General features: G+C 42.8%; 1 protein-coding gene across 1 annotated transcript in view; it reads right to left on the bottom strand.

The window, feature by feature from the left end:
• LOC134587015 (cytochrome P450 3A21-like) overlaps window positions 1-7,058 on the bottom strand; it is a 42,413-nt gene extending 35,355 nt beyond the window's left edge. The window contains exon 1 of the mRNA XM_063443058.1: window positions 6,903-7,058. Within this exon, the coding sequence (XP_063299128.1) occupies window positions 6,903-6,973 (71 nt within the window). The 5' untranslated portion in view covers window positions 6,974-7,058. The remainder of the gene's footprint in view (window positions 1-6,902) is intronic.
• Between the last annotated feature and the right edge of the window lie 16,291 nt (window positions 7,059-23,349).

The raw sequence follows: 23,349 nt of genomic DNA, 5'->3' as shown, positions 1-23,349 counted from the left end.
AGTCTGTAGCGATCAAGGTAGGGACATTACATCACTGTTCACTAAAGGGAGTGTTCAAAGAGAAATACAGACTAAATATTTGATACTTGGATTGATATCTTTGAATTCATTTCTGAGAAACTGAAAATTTCAGCTTAATGAGGTTGTTCAGGTGAGTGCTACAGCTCCCTGCAGCCTTTTTCTTGTAAGCACTGTATTTTCTGAGAAAATGCAGTGTTTACATTGGAAGCTTGGAACACCTCTTGTTCAGGCCCGGACTGGCCATCGGGCATACCGGGCAAATGCCCGGTGGGCCGCGATGGCCGTGGGGCCGAGGCCGGCAGGGGAGATCACAGGATCTCCCCTGCCAGCCCCAGCAGGGCCAGCGCTATCCGAGCGCCGGCCCTGCTCTGAGCCTCCATGGGCCGGTGGGGAGATCAAAGATCTCCCTCACCGGCCCAGAGACACTGTAACATGCGGCCGCCGGCTGTGGGGTGTGAGGGAAGCAGCAGAGAGGACCGGCGGAGCTCAATCCAGCAGCTCCGCCGGGTCCTCTCGCGAGGTCTGAGCGTTGCCGCAGACACACACAGCACCCTCACTCACAGACAGCACCCTCACTCACAGACAGCACCCTCAGACAGACAGCACCCTCAGACAGACAGCACCCTCAGACAGACAGCACCCTCAGACAGACCGCACCCTCGCTCACACACATACACATATATAAAATAACCCTCAGTGAGTTAACAGACAAAGAAAATTAGAAACCTAGAATGTGACGGCAGATAAAAACACCCTCACACACAGCACCCCTCTTAAATACACACACACTGCGCCCCTCACACATACAATACGTCCAAATATATATATATATATATATATATATACAAACACACACACTACAGCACCCCTCACACTGCACCACCACACACATTACGCTCCAGATACACGCTAGATCCCTTACCCTATATGCACTCTTAATCCTCTATATATATATACACACACACACAATCTCCTATACACACTCTGGGTCCTTTACACACTAGATCTCCTACACACCCTCTCTACAACCCCTACACACACTACGTCACCTATACACACACACACACTACAGCCTGTATGCACACACTCGCTACATCCCCTATAACACTATGCCCCCTATACACACACTATCTACAGCCCCTAGCCACACATATTACACCACAAACACAAATGAAATTGACCTATTTACACAATACAACACCACACTCAACACACACGCAATTTCACAAGCAGGCTCCAAACACATGCACCATACACTTTCCTGGCCCAATTGTCCTCTGGTATCCCACTTGTGGAGACACCAGAGACAATTTAAAAGCAAACACAGCGCAAGCCTTTTTCTAATGCCAGAGCTCTTCAGCGCGGCTCTGCGCATTGAACCAACTTGCTCACTTTGAGAGGGGGTGTGCTTGTCATTAGTGATGACAAAACACACCCTCTCTGGCCCCGCCCCCTTCTTAGGGGGCCGCTCTGATTGAAAAATGCCCGGGCCTAATTTTTTTCCCAGTCCGGCCCTGCTCTTGTTGCAGTCAATCAGACGGCCACCAGAGGGACTTCCGAGTTCAGAGGCCCTAAAAAGGCCTCATTCACGTCTGACGTATTCACGCATGGGTGAATACTTCAGACGTGCTATCAGCACACAAAGCAATGTGAACGCGCTTTGTGTGCTGAGGCTGTCAGCACTGCTGTGGGAGTGGCTTGAGCTGACAGCTGAAGACCGAAGAGGAGGAGGAGGAGAGGATTCAAACAGTAAGTAAATGTATTAAGTGAGTGTGGGTGGGTGACTGAGGGTAAGTGGGTGAGGATGGATGGATGATGGGAGTGGATGATATGGATGATGGGAGTGGATGGATGATATGGATGATGGGAGTGGATGGATTTGGGGATGGATTTGGATGATGGGAGTGGATGGATGATATGGATGATGGGAGTGGATGGATTTGGGGGTGGATTTGGATGATGGGAGTGGATGGATGATGGGAGTGGATGGATTTGGATGATGGGAGTGGATGGATGATGGGAGTGGATGTATTTGGATTATGGGAGTGGATGGATGATGGGAGTGGATGGATGATGGGAGTGGATGGATGATGCGAGTGGATGGATTTGGATGATGGGAGTGGATGGATGATGGGAGTGGATGTAATTGGATGATGGGAGTGGATGTATTTGGATGATGGGAGTGGATGGATTTGGATGATGGGGTGGATGGATTAGGATGATGGGAGTGGATGGATGATGGGAGTGGATGTATTTGGATGATGGAAGTGGATGGATGATGGGAGTGGATGTATTTGGATGATGGGAGTGGATGTATTTGGATGATGGGAGTGGATGAATTTGGATGATGGGAGTGGATGGATGATGGGAGTGGATGGATGATGGGAGTGGATGTATTTGGATTATGGGAGTGGATGGATGATATGGATGATGGGAGTGGATGGATTTGGGGATGGATATGGATGATGGGAGTGGATGGATGATATGGATGATGGGAGTGGATGGATTTGGGGATGGATTTGGATGATGGGAATGGATGGATGATGGGAGTGGATGGATTTGGATGATGGGAGTGGATGGATGATGGGAGTGGATGGATGATGGGAGTGGATGTATATGGATGATATGGATAATGGGAGTGGATGGATTTGGGGATGGATATGGATGATCGGAGTGGATGGATGATATGGGTGATGGGAGTGGATGAATTTGGATGATGGGAATGGATGGATGATGTGGATGGATTTGGATGATGGGAGTATATGGATGATGGGAGTGGATGGATTTGGGGATGGATTTGGATGATGGGAATGGATGGATGATATGGATGATGGGAGTGGATGGATTTGGATGATGGGAGTGGATGGATGATGGGAGTGGATGTATTTGGATTATGGGAGTGGATGGATGATGGGAGTGGATGGATGATGGGAGTGGATGGATTTGGATGATGGGAGTGGATGGATGATGGGAGTGGATGTAATTGGATGATGGGAGTGGATGTATTTGGATGATGGGAGTGGATGGATTTGGATGATGGGGTGGATGGATTAGGATGATGGGAGTGGATGGATGATGAGAGTGGATGTATTTGGATGATGGGAGTGGATGGATGATGGGAGTGGATGTATTTGGATGATGGGAGTGGATGGATTTGGATGATGGGAGTGGATGGATGATGGGAGTGGATGGATTTGGATGATGGGAGTGGATGGATGATGGGAGTGGATGGATGATGGGAGTGGATGTATTTGGATTATGGGAGTGGATGGATGATATGGATGATGGGAGTGGATGGATTTGGGGATGGATATGGATGATGGGAGTGGATGGATGATATGGATGATGGGAGTGGATGGATTTGGGGATGGATTTGGATGATGGGAGTGGATGGATGATGGGAGTGGATGGATTTGGATGATGGGAGTGGATGGATGATGGGAGTGGATGGATGATGGGAGTGGATGTATATGGATGATATGGATGATGGGAGTGGATGGATTTGGGGATGGATATGGATGATCGGAGTGGATGGATGATATGGGTGATGGGAGTGGATGAATTTGGATGATGGGAATGGATGGATGATGTGGATGGATTTGGATGATGGGAGTATATGGATGATGGGAGTGGATGGATTTGGGGATGGATTTGGATGATGGGAATGGATGGATGATATGGATGATGGGAGTGGATGGATTTGGGGATGTATATGGATGAAAGGAATAGATAGAAATAGATAGATATGGATAGATAGATAGAAAGAAATAGATAGATAGAAAGACTTAGATAGAAAGGAATAGATAGAAATAGAAAGAATTGGATAGAAATAGATAGAAAGAGATATAAATAAATAGATAGAAAGAATTAGATAGATAGGTAGTTAGAAATAGATAGATAGAAAGAGATAGAGATAGATAGAGATAGAAAGAGATCAATATAGATAGATAGAAAGGAATAGATAGAAAGAAAGAAATATATATATATATATATATATAAAAATAATTAGATAGAAAGAGATAGAGATAGATAGAAAGAATTAGATAGATATAGATAGATAGATATAGATAGAAAGAATTAGATAGAAATAGATAGATAGATATAGATAGATAGATATATAGATAGATAGATAGATAGATAGAAAAGAATAGATAGATAGATAGAAAAGAATAGATAGAAATAGATAGATAGAAAGAATTAGATAGATAGAAATAGATAGAAAGAATTAGATAGATAGAAAGAGATAGATAGACATAGATAGATAGAAAGAAAGAGATCGATATAGATAGATAGAAAGGAATAGATAGAAAGAAAGAAATAGATAGATAGAAATAATTAGATAGAAAGAGATAGATATAGATAGATAGAAAAAAATAGATAGAGAGAAATAGATAGATAGAAAGAAAGAAATAGATAGATAGAAAGAAATAGATAGAAATAATTAGAAAGATATAGATATAGATAGATAGATATAGATAGATAGAAAGAAATAGATAGATAGAAAGAATTAGATAGATAGAAATAGATAGAAAGAATTAGATAGATATAAAGAGAGAGATAGATAGATATAGATAGATAGATATAGATAGATAGAAATAGATAGATATAGATAGATAGAAAGAATTAGATAGAAACAGATAGATAGAAAGAATTTGATAGATAGAAAGAAATAGATAGATAGAAAGAAATAGATATAAATAATTAGATAGATAGAAAGAATTAGATAGAAAGAGATAGATATAGATAGAAAGAAATAGATAGAGAGAAATAGATAGATATAGATAGATAGAAAGAAAGACATAGATAGATAGAAATAATTAGATAGAAATAGATAGATATAGATAGATATAGATAGATAGAAAGAATTATATAGATATAAATAGATAGAAAGAATTAGATAGATATAAAGAAAGAGATAGATAGATATAGATAGATAGAAAGAATTATATAGAAACAGATAGATAGAAAGAATTAGATAGATAGAAAGGAATAGATAGATAGAAAGAAATAGATAGATAGAAAGAAATAGATATAAATAATTAGATAGATAGAAATCGAAAGAATTAGATAGAAAGAGATAGATATAGATAGAAAGAAATAGATAGAGAGAAATAGATAGATATATAGATAGATAGAAAGAAAGAAATAGATAGATAGATAGAAATAATTAGATAGAAATAGATAGATATAGATAGATATAGATAGATAGAAAGAAATAGATAGATAGAAAGAAATAGATAGATAGAAATAATTAGATAGATAGAAATAGATAGAAAGAATTAGATAGATAGAAAGAAAGAGATGATAGATATAGATAGATAGAAAGAATTATATAGATAGAAATAGATAGATATAGATAGATAGAAATAATTAGATAGATAGAAAGAAATAGATAGAAATAATTAGATAGATAGAAATAGATAGAAAGAATTAGATAGAAAGAGATAGATAGATATAGATAGATAGAAAGGAATAGATAGAAAGAAAGAAATAGATAGAGAGATAGAAATACATAGATAGAAATAAATAGATAGATACAGATAGATAGAAATAATTAGGTAGATATAGATAGATAGATAGAAAGGAATAGATAGAAATAGATAGATAGAAATAATTAGATAGAAAGATAGATATAAATAAATAAATAGATATAGATAAATAGAAAGAAGTAGAAATAGAGTGTGTATGTGTTTAACAATATTTATTTAAAGTGTGTGTGTATATATATATATATATATATATATATATATAGTGTTTGCATGCAAAGTTTGGAGTAGGAGGGGGCGGGCACACAGCGAGCTGAGCTGTTACTCAGCTCAGCTCGCGAACGCGCATTCCGCGCACATGCGCGGTAAAGCACTGAGTGTCTTCATAGGGCGGCAGTCAATGCCGCTCTATGAAGAACGCAATTGGTGCAGCGCGAAGCCGCGCATGCGCACCACATCGCGATGACGCTTCTCTCCTATTGGGCCCCGCAATTTCGTCATTTTGACGAAAAAGGGGGTGCGGCATGGCTGGGAGCTCGGCGCTGGAACGGAGGTAAGCTTTTAATATAAAAAAGCCTTGAAGATATTTTTTTTTGCTGAAAGTACATATAGAAGCAAGAAGGAAGGCTGGGGGACCTGTCTTTCTTGCTTTTATATGTAGACTATAGAGTCCCTTTAAGTATTTACTTATTATTTGATGCAGGTTTTTTTTCCATGTTTTTTTTCTCCATTTTATTTATTTACTTATTATTAATTTACTAGTTTATTTATCTTTCTTTCTATCTCCGTTTATTTGCTTATTAAATTATTAATAGGACAGAAGTGCATTTTAAGGTTTATTTAACCTTATGTGTTAGTGTTATGTGTCTTTTTTTTTTCTTTGTCTTATTTAATAAAGGGGGAAAAAAGAAAAATATATAAAAAAGAGAATGTCAGACTTATGGCCAAAAGCAGAGTAGATAGTGGGAACCACACTCAATCCAAACGGCCAAGGGTGCTCCAGATCAGGACCAGCAATCCCAGGACAATATACAAAGAAGAAAAGATCACAGGCACTCCACATTTAAGCCGTATGCAGCTTTAATGTAACAAAATGCAACGCAACGTTTCAACCAACAAAGGTCTTTTTCAAGCTTGAAAAAGACCTTTGTTGGTCGAAACGTTGCGTTGCATTTTGTTACATTAAAGCTGCATACGGCTTAAATTTAGAGTGCCTGTGATCTTTTCTTCTTTGTATTATGGCCAAAAGCAGACAAATTGGAAGCATAGCAGTGTTAGAGAATTTTTAGTTTAGCAATTTTGAGCTTAAATTTGAAATTCACTTTCAGTTATTACTTTAGTGAATAACCTTGTATGTGTTTATAGCATTGTGAAAGCAGCACATTGTGTACTCACATCAATAGGAGAGCACAGAAAGCAGCCAGTAGGAGCCACGTCCATGGGGAAATGTTTAAGATGAAGCTCATGGTCTCTCTTGCTCCTCACACTAAGCTAGAAAGTAAAGGTGTTCCCGAAGTACCAAGAGCGCAGAGCTCCAGTGTAAAGCAATGTCAAAACTGATACAATGTGACAGTCAGCTTTATAAGTACTCTGCCTCACCCCCTGGTTTTCATTCCTCCTCCTCAGTGTACTTGTTCCGTCCCTTCAATCTATTGTTTTTCCATAAAAGGCAATACGATTCATGTGATCTCATGGGTGAGTCAGTATTTATTACACTCTATTGAGTTGTGTACCTTGCATACATGCGGTGACATAATGCTTGAATGCTGACCTACCAGAATGAACACAGAATACATATTACAGTGCAAAGCAAAGGGCAAACAATTAACATGGAGATTTACACCTTAAAGGAACACTCCATTGAATTGCTTTCACAATTTACTAGATGTAAACCCAAAGTAAATGTAAATTTTTTTTTCAGTATGTTTTTTGACGATATATGACAAAATCAGTTTGCAAAAGTGCCTGGCCTGTTGTCTTCAGCCTTTGCAAGGCTGAAGGGGCCGTTTCCCCTATTTGCAGGGGAAACGGCCCAAAGGTACTTTGTTAGGGTGAAGGGAGCGAAAGAGGTCCTGGGAGGCTGTGTGTTCCTCCAGTTTGGAGCATTGCTGCGCAATACCATGGCAACGCTCTGACACAGCACTCAGCTCGCAAGAGGAGAAGAGTTCCCTCGACACCACTAAACCACCAAGGCTGGCAAAGTGTCCCGTCCACCCAGTGACCCCCCAGGGGATATAAAGCTTTGATTTATTTCATTTTTAAATAAAACTTATAAACTGTATTATAAAATAAAATAAATGTATAATAATATATATTTGCTCCCTTGTTATCCCCCCACACAATGTAGGTTCTATGCACCCATCATACACACTCAGGGCCGGTGCTAGGATTTTTAGTTACACAGGCGAAGATGCATTTTGGCGCCCCCAACCCTCATTAAAAAAAAAAAAATGCATCTTCACCTGTGTGTCTTTCCTCCCAAGCCACAGGCACACAGGCATCATTTTTCAGTCACACAGTCAAAGTCATACAGGTACACTGTCATACAAAGACAGAAATAATCATACAGAGACATACAGACACATACAGTCAGAGACATACAAGCAGAGATATACATGCATACAGAGACATGCAGGCATATAAAGACATACATGCATACAGAGGCATACCGTCATACAGACACATACATACAGACAGGCATACAGAAACATACATACAAAGACATTCAGGCACATACATACAGACATACAGGCATAAAGAAACATACATACAGAGACATACAGGAATGCAGACACATACATACATACATACATACATACAGGCATACAAAGACATACACACATACAGATACCTGCATGCATACAGAGACATAACGTCATACAGACACATACATATAGACAGGCATACAGACACATACATACATACAGAGGCATACCGTCATACAGACACATACATACATACAGAAACATGCATACAAAGACATACAGGCATACAGAGACACACACATACGTACATACAGAGACATAAAGGCATACAGTTACATACATGCATACAGAGACATATATACAGACATTCAGAGACAAACATACATCCAGTTACATACATGCATACAGAGACATACAGAAACATACGTACAAGACATACAGACACATACATACATACAGAGGCATACCGTCATACAGATACATACATACAGACAGGCATACAGAAAAATACATACTCACACACACACACACACAAACTCACAGACACATACTCGAACACACACACACTGACAGACACACACACACTGACAGACACACACACACACACTCACTGACAGACACACACACACACACACACTCACTGACAGACACACACACACACACTCACTGACAGACACACACACACACACTGACAGACACACACACACACACTCACTGACAGACACACACACACACACACACTCACACTGACAGACACACACAAACTCACAGACACATACTCAAACACACACACACTGACAGACACACACAAACTCACAGACACACATACACACTGACATACACACTCACACTCACATGCACACACACATACACACACAGTAATTAATTATCTAAATTAAATTTACATTTCCCACCCAGCCTCCCTACCTGGAGTGCTGGCGTGGGTCTTTCATTGGTGGTCCAGTGGGGCTGCTGGGAGGCGTGCGGCTGAAGTGGATTAGGAGGCGGCGAGGGAGCTCTGATCTCTCTGACCGGCTCCCTCGCAGGCTGTTTTCTGATGCCGCGGGAGCCGGAATATGACGTCATATTCCGGCTCCCATTCCGGCTCCCGCGGCATCAGCAAAAGGCGCGCGAGGGAGCCGGTCAGAGAGATCAGAGCTCCCTCGCCGCCTCCTAATCCACTTCAGCGCCACTCCGGGGATCCAGGAGGTGACCAGGCAGGAGGGAGCACTTCCCTCCTGCCGGTCACTGGAATTTTGCGCCCCCAGAGCCGGTGCGCCCTAAGGCGGCCGCTTGTGCCGCCTTATGGACGCGCCAGCCCTGTACACACTGCACTTTTACACACACTGCACCCCTCAACACACTGCACTCATAAACAAACACACTGCACACCTCACACACAGTGCAGCCGTCCAGCTGCACCCCTCATACACACTGCACCCCTACACACACTGCACTCCTTCACAAACACACAGCAACCTCTACACAAACACTGCATCCCTACATACACTGCACCCCTCACACACTACATCCCTACACACTGCACTCCTTATATACACTGCACCTCTACACACACTGCATTCCACTAACAAACTGCACCTATCACTGCAGTCTGTGTGTATTTAGCAGTCTGTGTGTACTCAGCAGTCTGTGTATTCAGCAGCCTGTCTGTGTGTATTTAGCAGTCTGTGTGTATGTATTCAACAGTCTGCGTGTGTATTCAGCAGTCTGTTTGTGTATTCATCAGTTTGTGTGCACTACCCGGGTATGTACGCCAGTTTGCCAGCCTCTTTTCCTGGGGGGCCCAGGAGCTGGCCACCTCAGGGCCCCCCGAGGCTGGCAGTGGTGTCAATGGGCAGGCGTGAGGGAGCATTCTCCCCTGAGTGCTCTCTGCCCAGCTCTCTCGCGTGTACCGCAGTGATGCTGGAGCCGGAATATGACGTCCCTCCGGCTCGGGCATCAGTAAGCTGCGCGCGAGGGAGCTGAACAGGAGGATCAGTGCTCCCTCACCGCCTGCAGTGACCAGCCACCCAGCATCCCCACTGGACCCCAGGGAAATCTGGAATCCCCTCAGAAGGGAGGCTGGGGGATTAAATTAAAAAAAAATCAGTGTGTGTTACTGTGTGTGTGTGTCTGTTACTGAGTGTGTTAGTTTGTGTGTGTCTGTTATTGAGTGTGTGTCTGCTAGTGAGGGTCAGTGTGTGTGTGTTAGCTTGTGTGTCAGTGAGTGTGTGTGTGTCAGTGAGTGTGTTACTGCGTGTGTCTGTTACTGAGTGTGTTAGTTTGTGGGTATCTGTTAGTGTGTGTCTGTTAGTGAGTCTGCTTGGTGTTTGTTAGTGAGTGTGTGTTTGTATGTTTTGTAAGTGAGTGAGTATGTGTGTCTGTCTGTCAGTGAGTTTGTATGTATGTCTGTCACTGAGTGTGTGTCTGTCAGTAAATGTGTGTGTCTGTTAGCTAGTGTGTATGTGTCTGTTCATGAGAGTGTGTGTGTGTGGTTAAAACCCCTTCGGGGGGCGGAGCCAGCTGCAGACCAGCATGGACGCATCGTACATCGCTCCGTGCAAAAAAGAGCAATAACCCGACTTAACGGCGGAAAACAGCCACTATCCCTTCCCAAACTAGACCAAAAGTCGAGGCAACAAATATGGGCAAGAAAACAAAAAAAAACACGACAAGACAAAACGCCGCACAGCCGCAACATTGGCGAACTCTTGCAGAACTCGCAGAAGGCCGCATGGGAGAAGATGGCGCTGGGTGAGGATGAATACTCCGACTCATCGGGAGACTTTTATCCAGACACAGGCGCATCGCCCAGCCAGCCCACAGGGCATAATACCAAAACCTCCCAGGCAGGAGAACCGGTCACAGCAGCCCTGCTGACGAAAATGTTTATGGAGCTTAGACAAGACCTGGCGGCCGACCGAGCTCACTTCAAAGAGGCCATGGAGGGGGCCACCACGAGGCTCACCCACTTGGAAACCAAAACTACCTCCCAAGACGAACGTATAACACCCTAGAACACAAACTGACCGACCTCCATAAGCAACAAGTCGGCACAGCAGAGAGGAGGGAGGCCATGGAGGACCACAGAAGGAGACTCAATTTGAAGGTTAGAGGGGTGCCTGACGATATAGGGCTAACAGACCTCCCACACTATATGAGGCGCCTGATAGCAACAATACTGCAACCCAAACAGGCAAAACTGCTTAAGATAGATGGACTGTTCCGTCTGCCCAAGCCGACTAACACACCCCACACCGCCACGGCTGATATAATCGTACGATTTCAATCCCACCAAGACAAGGCCGCGGTCCTAACAGCGACCCGAGGGAAAACCTCTCTAATATTCGAGGACTCTCAACTACTACTGTTTCCAGACCTAATGAGAAGCACCCTAAATTGGCGCAAATCACTGCAACCAAGCCTTCAACAGCTGAGATCCAACAATATTCAGTATCGCTGGGGCACACCAAGGCTCCTCACCTTCACATTCCGAGGGTCTATCTTCCGGGCGAGAAGCCCACAAGAGCTGGTCACTCATCTGAGCCAACTAGGCCTGTCGGTCACACGACCAGAACCCACAACTTCCTTGTCCAGACTGGACCCCACCGCGACAAAATAATTTATACCCAGAGCATCTCGACGCACCACACAAGCTGGGAACACAACCTGAATACTACCAAATGACCATCTCTCCATCCTTTTAGGATGCCATAGACTCCGCCACTAAGACCCGTGACTATACTCACCTATATTCACCAAGTTATATTGTTGTAATGTTGCTCGTTTTCATTTTTTCTTTCATCCTTTTCATGTTTATTTTATGCTAGCTAGATACTTCTCTGGCGTACTGTCACCAAGAGTGTAACCCTAATTCATTTGCGTGCCCAGGCATACCAGAGAGAATTGATGCTCCATAATGTTTAGTTCAGGGATTATAACGCAGCTACAGTGAATGCTCATTTTCATTTTTTCTTTCATCCTTTTCATGTTTATTTTATGCTAGCTAGTTACTTCTCTGGCGTACTGTCACCAAGAGTGTAACCCTAACTCATTTATGTACCCAGGCATACCAGAGAGAGTTGATGCCCCATAATGTTTAGTTCAGGGATTATCAAGCAGCTACAGTGAATACGCCCGCATACAAAGAGGCCCCAAGTCAGAACGACATGTTGAGACACAAGCTCTGATACACCCCCCCCTCCTCTTACCCCTTATGTCAGAATATGGGATAACCCAATGTCACAAATCCCCAGAGGGGCTCCCCTTTCCCCTTGCGCACTTAAATGCTCGAAACTTATAAATGCCTGTATGTTACCTTTACCTTACTTCGGTGCTCAAGGGATTATCATTACACTGTACTACAAATGTTGTCCTACCTGTTTTCGAAAAACAACCAAAACCCTCTCAGCATGGGACAATGATCCCACTACTACTTACATATGTATTGTTAACTGTGATTTTTCAGGGCGATAGCCCACATATTGTACCGTATTGCCTTATTAACATGCTGAGAGATCAAAAATAAAGAATTAAAAAAAAAAAAAAAAAACCTTCAGCACTTACCTTTTCCAGTGCCGGGCTCCCTTGGCGCTGGGGATCTTGACTGGGAGATTATTTGAACGGCTATTAAGGGATAATATTCAGGAATTCATTGGGAAGAACTGTGTTATTAGCAATAATCAGCATGGTTTTATGAAACATAGGTCATGTCAAACTAACCTAATTGCATTCTATGAAGAAGTAAGTAGAAATATAGATCCGGGTGCAGGGCTCGAGTCCTGCAGGAACGCGTGGGAACGGCGTTCCTGCACTTTTTTCACAGGAGGAACGCCGTTCCCCCTGCAGGCACTCAGGGGGTGGCAAAAAATGCCGCCCCCCAAATGCCCTGTGTTCCCTCTGTCATGGGGGGGCCACCTGATGGACTCCCCCGGCGGGCGGCTCTCTCCCTGTCACACGCGGCGAAGGAGCTGTGTCCTCTCTGCTCCCTCTCGCCGCGTGCCGTTTTCTGATGCAGGGAGCCGGAATATGACGTCATATTCTGGCTCCCTGCATCAGCAGACAACCCACGCGGCGAGAGGGAGCAGAGAGGACACAGCTCCTTCGCCGCCTGTGACAGGGAGAGAGCCACCCGCCGGGGGGGGGTTTCTCTCTGAGCACCAACACCACTTTAGTCCACTATAATGGTTATCATGCCAAAAGTGTCCTAACACCTTCCAAGGGTAACTTGTCAGCAGTTTGAGAACTCGCCCCCCCATGACAGATTTCCTCAAAGGTAGGGAGGCTGGGTGGGCAATGTTAATTTTAATAATATTAATAATTTGTATATATGTATGTCTGTGTGTGTCTGTTAGTGTCTGTGTGTGTCTGTTAGTGTATGTGTTTATGTCTGTTAGTGTGTGTGTGTATGTCTGTTAGTGTGTGTGTATGTCTGTTAGTGTGTGTGTGTGTGTGTATGTATGTATGTGTATGTCTGTTAGTGTATGTGTGTGTATGTCTGTTAGTGTGTATGTGTGTGTATGTCTGTTAGTGTGTATGTGTGTGTCTGTTAGTGTATGTGTGTGTGTGTGTGTATGTCTGTTAGTCTATGTATGTGTGTGTATTTCTGTTAGTTTATGTCTGTTAGTGTATGTGTGTGTTTGTGTCAGTGTGTGTGTGTATGAGTGTACTTACGTCTGTTAGCGTATGTACGTGTGTGTATGTGCTTCTGTTAGTGTATGCATGTATGAGTGTATGTGCTTCTGTTAGTGTATGCATGTGTATGTTTGCGTGTATGTGCTTCTGTTAGTGTATGCACGTGTGTGTGCGTATGAGTGTATGTGCTTCTGTTAGTGTATGCACGTGTGTGTGTGTGCTTCTGTTAGTGTATGTTTGCGTGTATGTGCTTTTCTTAGTGTATGTTTGTAAGTGTCTGTCAAATCAGTGAGAGTCTGTCATTTAGTGTGTGTGTGACTATTAGTGTGTGTCTGTCAGTGTGTTTGTGTGTGTCTCTCTGTCAATGAATGAGTGTGTGTCAGTGAATGTGTGCGTGTCAAATCAGTGATGTCTGTGTGTTTGTCATTAAGTGTGTGTGTTACTGTCAGTGTGTATCTGCCAGTGTGGGTGTCTGTCAGAGAGTGTGCTTAAAGGGACACTATAGGCACCCAGACAACTTCAGCTCATTGAAGTGGTCTGGGTGCTGTGTCCCAGTCCCCTTAAACCTGCAAGTGTAATTATTGCTGTTTCTCAGAAACTGCAATAATTACCTTGAGGGGTAACTCCACCTCTACTGGCTGTCTACCAGACAGCCACTAGAGGGACTTTCGGGTGGTTAGGTGACCAAAAGTCGCCTAACTGATGCTGGACGTCCCCACCCTGTGCATGAGGACATCCAGCATCTGCTAATTACCCATAGGATTTTAACCCCTTCAGTGTTGAGTGGGGGAGGGGGGCACTATAGGAAATTATAGTGCCAGGAAAACAGCTTTGTTTTCCTGGCACTATAGTATTTCTTTAAAAGGAGCAGGAAAAGGTGGAGTCTAAAGAGGATGGGGTGGGTTCTTAATCAGGAAGCGGTGCGCCCTTGACAGGAAGGGGTGGTAAATTTAGGTTAGGGGGTGCTCCGGTATAGTCATGCCTAGGGCAGCACAAAATTAAAATACACCACTGTGTGAGTGTCTGAGTATGTGTGCGCGTCTGTGAGTGTATGTGTGTGCACGCGTTTATATATGCATACGAGTGTTTTGGTTTGTTTTTTTTGCGGGGGGGGGGGGGGGGGGGGAGAGTTCCCACACTTTTTTCCCTAGGACTTGACCCCTGTCCGGGTGTTGCAGTGGATGTGATCTACTTGGATTTTGCCAAGGCATTTGATACGGTTCCTCACAATAGGTTAGTCTTCAAACTAAAAGAAATTGGTCTAGATGAATATTCTTGTTCTTGGGTAGAACATTGGCTTAAGGATAGAGTACAATGAGTTGTCATAAATGGTAAATTTTCAAGCTGCACAAAAGTGGTAAGTGGTGTCCCTCAGGGTTCTGTTTTGGGACCTCTTCTATTTAACATACCGTATATACTCGAGTATAAGCCGAGTTTTTCAGCACATTTTTTATGCTGAAAAACCCCAACTCGGCTTATACTCGAGTCAATTGTCTGTATTATGGCAATTTGCATTGCCATAATACAGACTGGGGGCTGTGGGGGCTGCAGAGAGATGTTACTTACCTTTCCTGCAGCTCCTGTCAGCTCTCTCCTCCTCCGCCGGTCCGTTCAGCTCTTCTGTCAGCTCACAGTGTAAATCTTGCAAGAGCCGCGGCTCTCGCGAGATTTACACTGGGAGCTGACCGAGGTGCTGAACGGACCGGCGGAGGAGGAGAGAGCTGACTGGAGCTGCAGGAAAGGTAAGTAACATCTCTCTGCAGCCCCCACAGCCCCCTCCTACACAGTGCCCATCCACTGGACCCCCAGGGAAGGAGAGCCCCCCTCCCTGGCCAGCTAGCAAGCAGGGAGGGGGGACGAAAAAATGTATATATATTAATAATGATAAAAATAATAAAATAAAAATAATAATAAAATAATAATAATAAAATAAAAAAATAATAATAAAAAAATGTAATGAAACAAAAAAAAATATTAAAATAATAATTAAAAAATAAAAATGCCCACCCCCCACCAAGGCTCTGCATCACACTCTGCATTACACACATACATACACACACTGCACTCATACACACACACACTGCATTCATGCACACACTGCATTCATACACACACACAGCACTCATACACACACACTGCACTCATACACACACACTGCACTCATACACACACACAGCACTCATACACACACACACTGCACTCATACACACACACACACACACTGCACTCATACACACACTGCACTCATACACAGCATTCTCATACACACACACTGCATTCATATACACACACACTGCATTCATATACACACACACTGCATTCATATACACACTGCACTCATACACACACTGCATTCTCATACACACACACTGCATTCTCATACACACACACTGCATTCATTATATACACACACTGTAAATAAATATTCAATTAATATAATTTTTTAAGGATCTATTTTTATTTAGAAAATTACCAGCAGCTGCTGCATTTCCCACCCTAGTCTTATACTCGAGTCAATAAGTTTTCCCAGTTTTTTTGGGTTAAATTAGGGGCCTCGGCTTATATTCGGGTCGGCTTATACTCGAGTATATACGGTATTTATAAATGATCTTGAAATGGGCATTGAAAGCCATATATCAGTGTTTGCAGATGACACAAAACTTTGTAAAGTAATACAATGTGAGCAGGATATTGCCTTGCTGCAGAGGGATTTGGATAGATTGGGGGACTGGGCAATAAAATGGCAGATGAAATTTAACGTAGAAAAATGCAAAGTTATGCACTTCGGGGTTAATAATGCACAAGCAATTTACACCCTAAATGGTAGTGAACTGGGGATAACAACACACGAGAAGGATTTGGGAATTGTTATAGACAACAAATTAGGTAGCAATATGCAATGTCAATCTGCCGTTGCTAAGGCCAGTAAGGTTTTGTCATGTATAAATAGGGATATAAAGATGAAAATATAATTTTGCCTCTTTATAAATCGCTGGTAAGACAACACCTTGAATATGCTGTGCAATTTTGGGCACCTGTTCTAAAGAAAGATATCATGGCACTAGAAAAAGTGCAGAGACGAGCTACAAAATTGATAAAAGGAATGGAGCATTTTAGTTATGAAGAAAGGTTAAAAAATGTGAATCTCTTCAGTTTGGAAAAACGGCACCTGAGAGGGGATATGATAACATTATACAAATATATTCGGGGCCAGTACAAACCATTATCTGGAAATCTATTCATAAACAGGGCTATACATAGGACACGAGGTCACACATTTAGGCTTGAAGAAAGGAGATTTCATCTAAGGCAAAGAAAAGTTTTTTTTTACAGTAAGAGCAATAAGGATATGGAATTCTTTGCCTGAAGAGGTGGTTTTGTCAGAGTCTATACAGATGTTTAAACTGCAATTGGATAAATACGTGCAAAAACATAACATACAGGGATATAATTTCTAATTAGTGGGGTAATAGCTGCTTGATCCAAGGAGACATCTGACTGCTATTTTGGGGTCAAGAAGAAATTCTTTCCTAGTTTGTTGCAAAATTGGAAGCGCTTCAGACTGGGTTTTTTGCCTTCTTTTGGATCAACTGCAAAAGCATATGTGAGGAAGGCTGAACTTGATGGCCGCAAGTCTCTTTTCAGCTATGTAACTATGTAACTATGTAACTCATAAGTCTGTATGTGTGTGTGTGTTCATTCAGCAGTCTGCATATGTGTACTCAGATATGTGTGTGTATTCAGCAGTCTGTTTGTGTGTATTCAGCAGTTTACGTGCATTTTGCAGTCTGTCTCTCTATATTCAGCAGTCTGTGCGTATTCAGCAGTCTGTTTCCACTCAGCAGTCTGTGTGTGTGTACTCAGCAGTCTGTTTGTGATTATCTACATTCTCAGGCAGAATCTGTGTATGTATTTAGCAGTCTGTGTGTGTGTATGTATTCAGCAATCTTTCCGTGTGTATCTAGCAGTAGGTAGATGTATTCAGCAGGCTATGTGCACGTATTGAATGTATGTATGGATTGTATTTGTTGGAGGTAACAATAAATGGAACCTTATACATTTTATTCCTGTGAGTGGTTGTGTAGGCAGGACCCGAGTGCACTGCTTTGTCCGGGGGCTTATAATGCTATTAAGACAGTCCTGTCCTGAGTGAGATGTGTATGGTGGCTGAGTTTGGTTGTGCGGTGGGTGGCTAAGTGGCAGGGGCGTACCTGGAGTATTTGGCACCCGGGGCGGATCCTTTATTTGGCACCCCCACCCCCTTCCCCTCCCAACTTTGAAATGTAGAAAACAACTGCAATTTTGTTTTATGTATTTGGCACTGAACACCGAAACAAACACAGACACACAAACAGATACACAAACACACAAACAGATACACATACAGATACACAGATATACAGATACACATGTATAAGTGTGTGTTTGCGTAGTGAATGCAGTGTGTTTGCATAGTGGATGCAATGTGTGCGCTTGTATAGTGTATGCAGTGTGTGTATAGTGAATGCAGCTTGTATGTATAGTGTATGCAGAGTGTGTATAGTGTATGAAGTGTGCAGTGTGTGTATAGTGTATGAAGTGTGCAGTGTGTATGCAGTGTGTATAGTGTATGAAGTGTGTAGTGTGTATGAAGTGTGCAGTGTGTATGCAGTGTGTGTATAGTGAATGAAGTGTGCAGTGTGTGTGTATAGTGTATGAAGTGTGCAGTGTGTGTAGTGTATGCAGTGTGTAGTGTATGCAGTGTGCGTGTAGTGTGCATAGTGTGTGCAGTGTGTATAGTGTATGCAGTGTATGCAGTGTGTAGTGTATTAAATGTGCAGTGTGTGTATAATGTATGAAGTGTGCATTGTGTGTAGTGTATGTATTGTGTGTATAGTGTATGCAGTGTGTATATAGTGTATGCAGTGTGTGTAGTGTATGCAGCGTGTGTGTGTGTAGTGTATGCAGTGTGTGTGTAGTGTGTGTGTAGTGTATGCAGTGTGTGTAGTGTATGCAGTGTGTAGTGTATGCCGTGTGTAGTGTATGTAGTGTGTGTGGTGTATGTAGTGTGTGTGTGGTTTATGTAGTGTGTGTGTGTGGTGTATGCAGTGTGTGTGTAGTGTATGCAGTGTGTGTGTGTAGTGTATGCCGTGTGTGTAGTGTATGCAGTGTGCAGTATGTAGTGTATGCAGTGTGTGTAGTGTATGCAGTGTGCAGTGTGTATGCAGTGTGTGTGTAGTGTATGCAGTGTGTGTGTAGTGTATGCAGTGTGTGTAGTGTATGCAGTGTGTAGTGTATGCAGTGTGTGTAATGTATGCAGTGTGCAGTGTGTAGTGTATGCAGTGTGCAGTGTGTATGTTGTGTGGAATAAGTGTTGCCACTTACCTGCCCGTCCTGTCCTCCTCGACTGGTGGTTGGTGGCACAGCATCACTGGGCAGTGAAGAGGGGCCCAGTACTCTCCATGCTCGTTTCCCATCCAGCAGCAGCAGTAGGTCCTCTGTGTAGGTCATCTGCCATAGTAACCCGCGGCAACGCTCTCGCGGATCGCGGGAACAGAGGACCTACTGCTGCTGGATATAAGACACCCTGTGAAAGTTCGCCCCAGGCACCCCCCTAGTGAGTGGTACCCGGGGCGGACCCTCCCCGCCGCCCCCGCCTTAGTACGCCACTGCTAAGTGGTATTTTGTGTAGGGCTTGGCTGAGGTATTAAACTTGGGGTATTTTGACTCTTTACATGCAACCATTTTACCACCAATCTATGCCAAATTTTAAATAAAAATATAAATAATTGGTGATTTTTTTTGACACACATAGCAATTTAAGAATACATGTACTGAGAACTTTAAGGGTTACTGCCAAAGAGCACCCCAATATGTGTTCAGCAACATCTCCTGAGTACAGTGATACCACCCATGTATAGCTGTGTCGGGTTCTCTGGGGGCTAAAATACCTTATTTGGAGGGTGCGCATTTCAGTTTTCCAACTCAGAATTTTCACAGCTGGTCATCATGCACTCATGTCCAATTTGGGACATTTTTTAAGCCAGCCAATGTAATTTATACCCATCAAACCATATATTTTTTTGAAAAGTAGACAACCCAGGGTATTCAATATGGGATATGACCAGTCTTTTTTAGTAGCCACTTAGTCACAAACACTGGCCAAAGTTAGCATTTATATTTGTTTGTGTGTTAAAAATGCAAAAAACTATTATGAACTTTGGCCAGTGTTTGTGGCTACTAAAAAAGACTTAACATACCCCATTTGCAATACCTTGGTTTGTCTCTTTTGCAAATGGTATGCCATTATGAGGGTAGTTCTCATTCTTGGGCTACCATACGCTCTCAAAGGCAACAAATTTCTATGTGAAAACACAACCTTATATTTGACCTTGTAACTTTCAAAAACACTATAAAACCTGTACATGGGGGTACTATTATACTCGAGAGACTTCCCTGAACACAAATATTAGTGTTTCAAAACAGTAAAACGTATTACAACAATGATCAGTAGACATGTGCAATTCGTTTCGGTCCGAATTAAAATTCTGCCGAATTGCGGGTAATTCGGACATTCGGGTGCTTCCTAGTTGAATTGCCGAAGTGCCGAAATTACTGAATTTCCGAAGTGTAGTAGTGCCGAAGTGCCGAATTGCTAAAGTGCCGAAGTTCCTAAGTTGCTGAAGTTCCGAGGTGTCAAAGTGCCAAAGTTCCGAAGTACCGAAGCACAGTATTGCCTAAGTACTAATATACTTACCCAGTAAAAGAAGAAGAATGTTACACTGTATACAATTTCAAATAAAAAGTATACAAACATAGACAGGATTCAGCTGTAAGCATTTGCAACACTTACAATGATTAAGTAACATACATTCATATAAAATGTAAGTTACTTGGCCAGTCAATGTAATGACAGGAATGAATAAGTAGATAACTCCCTAATTCCCACGGTATTAGGGAGCTATCTACTAAAAGGCTGAAAGACCTAAATTGGTCTTTCAGCCAAATTTACTAATACTAAGTAAAGATTACTTAGTATTAGTAAATTATGCCCCCACTCGCTATACCGCGAGTAGGGGCATGTCTAGTAAACAGTAAGCAGCCTGTGGCTGCTCACTGTAAAGTAAAAAAAAAAAAAAAGGTCCCCCCTCCTGAGCCCCCACCCGCGACGTGCGAGTGGGGGCTTTTAAACTAAAGGGGGGACCTATTGCACCCCCCGCCCCCACCCCTGAGCGGCGGGTGGGGGCCCTAAAGTAAAAAATGGGGGGGGACCTAATGTCCTCACCCCTGGCCCCCACCCCTGAGCGGTGAATGGGAGCCCTTAACAAGAATAATGGGGGGGGACCGAATGTCCTCCCCCTGGCCTCCACCCCTGAGTGGTGGGTGGGGGCCCTAAACACAAATTGGGGGGGGGACCTAATGTCCTCCTCTATGGCCACCACCCCTGAGCGGTGGGTGGGGGCCCTAAACACAAATTGGGGGGGACGACCTAATGTCCTCCCCCAGGCCCCTACCCCTGAGCGTTGGGTGGGGGCCCTAAATACAAATTGGGGGGGTGACCTAATGTCCTCCCCCTTGGCCCCCACCCCTGAGCGGTGGGTGGGGGCCCTAAATACATATTTAACCCCCCTCCCCCCTGGTGACTAGGGGTCCAAAAAAAACCTAGTCACCCCCTGCCCAAAAAAATAAACTCCTACCTACCCCCCTCACCCTAAAAATAATGAGGGGGGACCTTTAACTAAATACCTGTAAAAATAAAAATAAACTTGCCATTCGATGTTTTCTTTCTACTAAAATCTTCTTTTTTCAGCCCCAAAAAAGGCCAAATAAAATTCCATAATAACCAATGCAATAAAAAAAAAAACGAGCGCAAAAAAGAAAATCCATCTACACCCGGCGAGGGTTCCGCACAGACTGAGCTCTGCAGGGTGGGGGAAGGCTTATAAAGCCTTGCCCCGCCCTGCAATTAGGCTCAGAGCACTCTGATTGGTGGGTTTAAGCCATCCAATCAGAATGCTCTGACAGGTAAATGAAGAGACTAACAGGTAAGTCTCTACATTTACCTGTCACAGCACTCTGATTGGTTGGTTTGAAATCCACCAATCAGAGTGCTCTGTGTCATTTTACACAGCGTAGGAAAGTTCTTTGGAATTTTCCCACGCTGTGTAATTTGACTCATAACACTCTGATTGGTTACTTAATCCACCAATCAGAGTGTTATGAGTCAAATTACACATTAGGTCCCCCCCCTCTTATTCTTGTTAAGGGCCCCCACCCACCGCTCAGGGGTGGGGGTCAGGGGGAGGACATTAGGTCCCCCCCCAATTTTGATTTAGGGCCCCCACCGCTGCTCAGGGGTGGGGGCCAGTGGGGAGGACAATAGGTCCTCCCCCCTTTTTTTACTTTAGGGCCCCCACCCGCTCTGGGATGGGGAACCCTTTTTTTAATTTATTTATTTATTTTTTTAACAGTGAGCAGCCGTGGGAATTAGGGAGTTATCTACCAAGCGGCTGCAACAAAAGTTGCCGAAGTTCCGAAGTTGCCGAAGTGCCTAAGATCCGAAGTTGCCGAAGTGGTGAAGTTCCGAAGTGCCGAAATGTTCAAGTGCCGAAATGCCGAAGTTCCGAAGTGTCGAATTGATGAAGTCCCGAATTTCGGAATGCCGAACCGAGCCGAATATTTTCCCCATGCACATGCCTAATGATCAGTGAAAGTGCCGTTTGTGTGTGAAAAATGCAAAAAAGGTCATTTTCACTGACAATATTATCGCTGTGATGTGTTTTACTGTTTTGAAACACTAATTTGTGTTCAGCGAAGTCTACCGAGTAAAACCAGTACCCCCCATATACAGGTTTTAGGGTGTCTTGGAAAGTTACAGGGTTAAATATAGTTCTAGCAAATTAAATTCTCTGGACTTTTGGCCTGGGTTGTCAGGCCGGTCCCCCAAACTGCAATCAATAAAATTACTTAATTATGTAAAAATATTACATAAAAATGCATGTAGAATTTAAATATATATACATATTTATATATTTGAAGTCTAAGTGTATATTTATGAAATTATTTATGTAATTATGTATATGGACATATGTATATTTCGTATTATTTTTATTTATATATACATAGATATATATATAATTTCATTCTAAGTGTATTTTGATATAAATATATATATATATATTTTAATATCAAAATACAGTTAGAATAAAATTACATATGTATTTTTTTATTTGTAAATTTATATATATATATATATATATATACACAATAATACATATATACATATAATACATATATGTGTGTAATTTTACTCTAAGTGTATTTATATATTAATATATATATATATACAGGGAGTGCAGAATTATTAGGCAAATGAGTATTTTGACCACATCATCCTCTTTATGCATGTTGTCTTACTCCAAGCTGTATAGGCTCGAAAGCCTACTACCAATTAAGCATATTAGGTGATGTGCATCTCTGTAATGAGAAGGGGTGTGGTCTAATGACATCAACACCCTATATCA

Source organism: Pelobates fuscus, chromosome 2 (genome assembly GCF_036172605.1).
Source record: "Pelobates fuscus isolate aPelFus1 chromosome 2, aPelFus1.pri, whole genome shotgun sequence".
Classification (NCBI taxonomy): Eukaryota; Metazoa; Chordata; class Amphibia; order Anura; family Pelobatidae; genus Pelobates; species Pelobates fuscus.
The sequence above is the reverse complement of the archived record's forward strand: the minus strand, read 5'-3'. Positions and strand labels throughout refer to the sequence as shown.